At 41.3% G+C, this 6,181-nt stretch overlaps 1 protein-coding gene across 1 annotated transcript in view; it reads left to right on the plus strand.

Annotated features, from left to right (window-relative positions):
- The first annotated feature begins 1,237 nt into the window (after positions 1 to 1,237).
- ccne2 (cyclin E2) overlaps positions 1,238 to 6,181 on the plus strand; it is a 5,877-nt gene continuing 933 nt past the window's right edge. The window contains exons 1-11 of the mRNA XM_084472126.1: positions 1,238 to 1,272; positions 1,391 to 1,472; positions 1,613 to 1,669; positions 2,250 to 2,395; positions 2,644 to 2,779; positions 3,228 to 3,374; positions 3,841 to 3,936; positions 4,079 to 4,213; positions 5,029 to 5,140; positions 5,434 to 5,591; positions 5,765 to 6,181. The exon at positions 5,765 to 6,181 is cut by the window's right edge and continues 933 nt beyond it. Coding sequence (XP_084328252.1) covers positions 1,259 to 1,272; positions 1,391 to 1,472; positions 1,613 to 1,669; positions 2,250 to 2,395; positions 2,644 to 2,779; positions 3,228 to 3,374; positions 3,841 to 3,936; positions 4,079 to 4,213; positions 5,029 to 5,140; positions 5,434 to 5,591; positions 5,765 to 5,875 — 1,194 coding nt within the window. The 5' untranslated portion in view covers positions 1,238 to 1,258 and the 3' untranslated portion in view covers positions 5,876 to 6,181. The remainder of the gene's footprint in view (positions 1,273 to 1,390; positions 1,473 to 1,612; positions 1,670 to 2,249; positions 2,396 to 2,643; positions 2,780 to 3,227; positions 3,375 to 3,840; positions 3,937 to 4,078; positions 4,214 to 5,028; positions 5,141 to 5,433; positions 5,592 to 5,764) is intronic.

Below are 6,181 nucleotides of genomic sequence, written 5' to 3' on the forward strand. Positions count from 1 at the left end.
AGAATACTCTGTACAAACGCACAATGTCCACTTAATTCGTGCACAACTAACGCTCTAAATCATATTGGCAAAGATTGAACAGGTTGTACATGAACAAGGAAGGTTTCAATCGTTATATAGCTTGCATTTAGCGTTCGCGGAATATGAATTTGAACATTTTAGCGCGTTTAAATGAACCGGGAACACACATGCGCACTCGCGGGGAGCAGCGTAGATATAAGGATTGGCGCCGGCGCGCCAGCTGATCTATTCATTCATTCTTCGCTCCAGAGGTAAGACGCTTCGACTGAAACTCGATTTTACGCTCTAAAATGGCCTTTTCCGAGAACAACTATGCATTTATTACCTATGGATTAAACGCCCGGTCAATCTAATACAATCAAACAAAACCTGTGCATTTAATGACAGAATCCAAATACTACCGTTCACAATAACTTACTTCCAGCTGTTATCACTTCATCTGATGTTTTATTTTGTTGATTGGTCAGACGATATACTGGTTAAGTTGGGTTTCGGCAGTGGTTTGTGTGCATGCAGGCTTTGAGTATTTGTTGGAATGGATTTGGTTCAAACGTAGCCTAGTTTGCTATGTTAGCTGCCCCCAGCTCATAACTAGAGGTTGCAGGCTAAGCTAGCTCTCTTTATGTACTCTTGGTAGTAGTAAGTCAAAGTATCTCAAACGTATCACTGTTCAAAAGGTACTTTATGGGACCTGCAGACTATTTGCATTGTGATCTATATTGTGTTATTTCCCGTATGGATCACTTATATACACTTAGGTGAGCTGAGCGCAGGCAAGAAGAACAAGGCAGGGCTGAATCCTCCCGCTTTGCTGGCGAATTGGCGCGTGTTTAAGTTTCGAAAACATAAAGTAGTTTTAATATTTACATATTTACCAACTAAAGTCAGCGCTGAGTTGGTAAGATCTTCGTCTGTTATAATATCTAATAGAAAGGGTGATCAATTTAGAACAATTGCTCGTATTTTTAGGCGCAAAATGGGAAACAACTACCAACCCCCATCTTGTCTGGCGACCACTAGTTGGTCAAAGTATTAAGTACCCTACTTAGTTTAGATCATACATGCAAAAGAAGGATTTACTGCTGGATTATTACAGGCAATGTTAGCCTATTAACCTATCGTAATCTAAACTTACGTCCTAAAATGGTATGCATTGAGGCTGTTTTTTCTAGCAATAGCTTTTCTAAATTGTCCTCTCCCTCCTCTTTTCAGTGGACCAACAACTACAATATTCACAATGTCTAGACGCAGGTACAGTACCTTTTGTTTTTGTTTATGCCATTGTTATAACCATGTTGCTTGTATACTACCAGGGTATAATATCGATTTAGACCTACTTATTTGATATTAATTATTTGTTTCACTGTAGTGGTCGCCTCACATTGCAAGCCAGGGACGAAAATGCACAGGAACAGAGCACCGCGGTTACATTAAGGAAAAGGAAATCTGAGGTTTGTACCATCGGGATATTTACATTTCTACATTTTACGTGGCATTTTCTTTTCATTAATTTCCTGGTCAGAAGGATCGTTGGGTCGTTGATACACTTAATTCAAGTGGGCTCACTGGCTATGTTTATATCCCTCTCTAGCCTTCAAACAAGAAGAAGCTTCAACCTGCTGCTAAGAAACAAAGTTATGAAATACAGGTTGGTGTCATCCTTTCTTTCCTCTATGCTAGCGTCGTTATCGTCCATTTTTAGGCTAGACGAGCTATTGTAATGTGTGCAGAGAGTGTGATAAGTAGTAGTTGGGGTGTGTGCTTTTGTTCAGAGTTATCATCTCTTTCACGGAGTTAAACGGCGCGCGCGCTTGACCCAGCCCGCGGTCTGGTGGCTCGAGGCCCGCCCTGCACCTCTCGGCTAATGGCTTCATCTGAGTGCACGCTAAACTCATGCTTATACCAAGAGTTGACGTTTGGGAAATTAATGTGTGTTAAACTATTGTGTGATGTGTGACGTGTACCTAAACGTATGCTAGCACGGTCTACGTTGCTACATTATGCGCAGCTGTGTTTGTGTATGCTAAATTGGATGCATTTCAAAGCTAGCATTTTTTGTTTGTACATTTTGAATATGGTTAATATTTTGATATTTTTATTTTTTGTCCTAATTGTAAAGTCAATGTTATACATGTGTAACTCCTAGAATGTACACTTTGTTTAGCCGTTTTGTTATGTAGCCCATTGGTATATGTATTAAGCATTCTTTTTTAAATTGACTTTTCCAGAATTGTTGGTCGGAAGAGGGCAGCAGCCCCTGCATCCTCATTGAGACGCCACACAAGGAGATGGAGGAACCAGCCGACCGGTCGGCTTTCAAACAGTACCGCTTCCAGAACCTCTTCATCAAGCCTTCGCCTATACCCTGTCTGAGGTGGGTGTTGCTTATTAGTGGCCGCGGGACATTGTACACAGCTATGTGTTTCAATGTCATTCTTGCAGTGGTAAACAGCTTTTTATCCATACCTCCAAGTTGATGGTTGTTTGTGGTGTTTTTTAAACTGCTTCTGACGCTAAGTGGTGAATAGAACTTGCAAGAAAATCATATCTCCTAAGAAACTGACACACTGTGGAACAAATGGCATACAAATGTATAATGGATACATAACGATGTCTCTTCAGTTGGGCCAGCTCGGACGACGTGTGGATCAAGATGCTTAACAAAGAGCTGAAGTACGTCCACGACAAGAGCTACCTTGAGCAGCACCCCAAGATGCAGCCAAAGATGAGGGCCATTTTGCTAGACTGGCTTTTTGAGGTGGGTGGCTGACTTCTGAACAGAAGTAACTACTGTTGTATGGATGGCAGAAAGAGCTTAGTCAGGTTACTGCCTGGTCTGAAGTTAAGGTTGTATGATGGACATGACAACATTTTCAAATGTCTAGCCTGGGAATATTTACTTTTTTTACTTTGGGACAGGCTAATTTATGTTAATGTATAGTATCATTTAGGTTTTTATATCTATGTTGACCGATTGGTTGCAAATTTGTCAAATTATGTTTATGCAGGTATATTGGTTTGAATTCTGTGTTAATTCTTACACACTGAAATTTCAAGTCTTCAATATTTATGCTTACATTTGTATTTGTAAAAGTATTTCAGCATACTGAAGGCTGATTTAAAAAAAGGTATTTCAGGGTATGTCAAAATGGTGTGACTGGTTACAAAATGGCCGACGCTGATCTTTATGTTTTTTGTTTGTGTAGGTGAGCGAGGTGTACTGTCTACACCGGCAGACGGCCTACCTGGCCCAGGACTACTTTGACCGCTTCATGCTCACACAAGCTGACGTCAACAAGGAATACCTTCAGCTAATAGGCATCACTGCACTCTTCATCGCCTCCAAGATTGAGGTAATTCACGGTTCTCTAGCGCAGCACAATTACGGTAGAAATGTTATAATAAAGCATTTTTTAACTAACTAACACATTGTACATATCAATTGTGGCACGTTTCAATTTTGTTGAGTGGGAAATGATAGCTAATGGCAACACGAAACTCAAAACAGGAAACCAAATGCAAATTGTATCACTTTGAGAATGGTTTCAGAACAAACATTATAAAGAAATCCCCTTTTTAATGACCTTATTTTTACGTTTGGCCACTTATTTGGCAACTTATTTTCATTAATACGTGTGCTTTTACTGGCCAGTCAAAATGGTCTCACATATAGCGCCACCTATATGCATGTAAAAACGTGTCTTCAGCTGAATTGATTGGCCAAATTCTATCTAGCACATCCTCCCTTCTTAAAAACAAATGATAATATATTAGTCTTATAGTTGTATTAATATATATCTTACTATTTTCCTCTTGCAGGAGATCTACCCTCCCAAGGTGCACGAGTTTGCCTATGTAACGGACGGAGCGTGTGACATGTGGGACATTCAGCGAACAGAGCTCATCCTACTAAAGGTAGGGGACACATGTATTATTGGATGTATTTTGTGTTACATGTAGTATGGACTCATATTTTAGATGCGTTGGCACCCACTTCACATGTGGTTCAGCCCCCCTGAATTTGACCTCTCATACTGAATGTTCTTCTCCTCTGCAGGCGTTGGACTGGAACCTGTGTCCAGAGACGCCCATCACCTGGCTGAAGCTCTATTCCCAGGTGGAGGCCCAGAAGGGCGATGAAAACTTCCTAGTGCCCCAGTTCTCTCAGGACACCTACATCCAGATGACACAGGTAACGGCCACGCACCAACATGATGGCTTAACGGTTCTCTAATGCATGAAATCAAAACTCGGTATGCAATTATTAACGCAGACTTCTGTCAGGAAATCTGTCCCGAAAGCCACAATAAATTGGGTTTTTGTCTGTGTTTCACATGAACGGGAATATGAGACAAACGTGGTGTGGTGATTTTATTGCCCAATGGAATATTAAAACGAGTCAATCTATAAAGCAACAGATTTTAGTTGCTTCATTGGATCTCTAATATAAAATAGCTGAATTTGCCCATGTTGTCCAAAAGACTACCCCGAACCTATGATGACTCAGATTGCATGAATATGCATTCCCCTCTGGCTAGGGTTGGCTTCTATTCTCATTTTAACCGATGCTGGAACCAACAACGTATCTCAAAACAACAACTTATCCAACTCTAATTTATTACCTGAAGATGTTGATGAAGTTGTTGCTGCATGTTTTGTCCTCCACAGAGGGTTTAACTTATAATGTACTGTATGCAACCTTGTTAATGTTAGCTGCAGGGCTATCAAACTAGGTTATCAAACCCTTGGCATTTAGATTTATCCTGGGTTATTCCTGTTTCCATAGCTAGCTTTGCCTTTCACATTACAACTATTGCAGCAAGCGTTGTCTGCATCCAGTTTTGGAGTATTGACTACTTGTGGCACAATGTATAGACAGGACAAATAGGGAGTTGTCTATATAAATATGATTATTCTTCCAATAAACTGTATAGATTTAGGATCTAAAATGTGTTCTTGTATCCGTGCTGATCTGCTGATCTAAACCTAGTCTGTTGTCTTGTGCAGCTGTTGGACTTGTGTCTCATGGACATCAGCTCCCTGGACTTCTCCTACAGTATCCTGGCAGCTGCTGCCTTCTGCCATTTCTCCACCTTTGATGTGGTCCACAAAGTATCAGGTAATAGTTGATCTCACTGTGGTTTATTCTTACCGTTGGTCTGGTGTGATCAAAATAGTTGTTTCAACCATTCAATTTCAACAGGACTACCACCCATTTTATTGTAGTTCTAAGTGTTGTAATTGAACAGTTTATTAATGCTTTATCTGATGGCTATATCTATTTGATTCATGCCGTCTTCATAAAATGTTGATGCAACTGATCGACGACCTAAGAGCTGTTTGTACAGTTGGAGGACTTTAAACCATTACCCATTACTCGTTGTTTAACGTCAACCCATCTGGTTTCGGCAGGTCTGTCGTGGGAGAGCGTAGCCCCGTGTGTGCGCTGGATGCGTCCCTTCATGGACACGCTGCGAGAACTGCCCAAAGCCGAGCTCAAAACCTTTACCAAAGTCAAGTCAGATGACCGGCACAACATCCAGACTCACGTCGACTACCTCGATCTCCTGGTAAGACCTCCGTTAAAACTCTACTTTCAACTTGTAACCACTCCCATATGCAGGTCCAAAGGTGGCCCACCGTTTTAATTGGACACTTTAGAATCGTCAGATTTTTGATTGTGGAAAGGGTGTGACTGTTACACGTGCTTGGTTTGTCTGACCATGATCATCTCTTTTTGCAGAGAGACGCCCAGGAGAGACAGATCGAACCCACAGACTGCCACCAGTCACCCGTCGCCATAGATCTTCTCTTGACCCCACCTAGCAGCACAGAGAAACCAACCAATCCCTGAGCTCAAACCGTGAACTCATTCTACAATACGACTCGAGACTAGATTGCACAATTCCACTGGAGAGACAGCCCCTTCTCTCTGCTACCAATAGGATAAACTCTGGTTGAATATGAGCTGTGTAATGTGTGGGTACTATATTTATACCTGCCTTCAAAATTCACTATTTCCCCACTTATTTATATGATTATACTTCAGATGGGCCTATGGATGAACCATATTTGACCCTTTGATCGCCAGGAATTATGCCTGCTTTTAGGTTGTCATGTTGGCAGCTGAGACGATTTTTAACCACAAACTGCAAAATAC

The sequence above is a fragment of the Micromesistius poutassou genome, assembly GCF_964030765.1.
Source record: "Micromesistius poutassou genome assembly, chromosome: 8".
Lineage (NCBI taxonomy): Eukaryota > Metazoa > Chordata > Actinopteri > Gadiformes > Gadidae > Micromesistius > Micromesistius poutassou.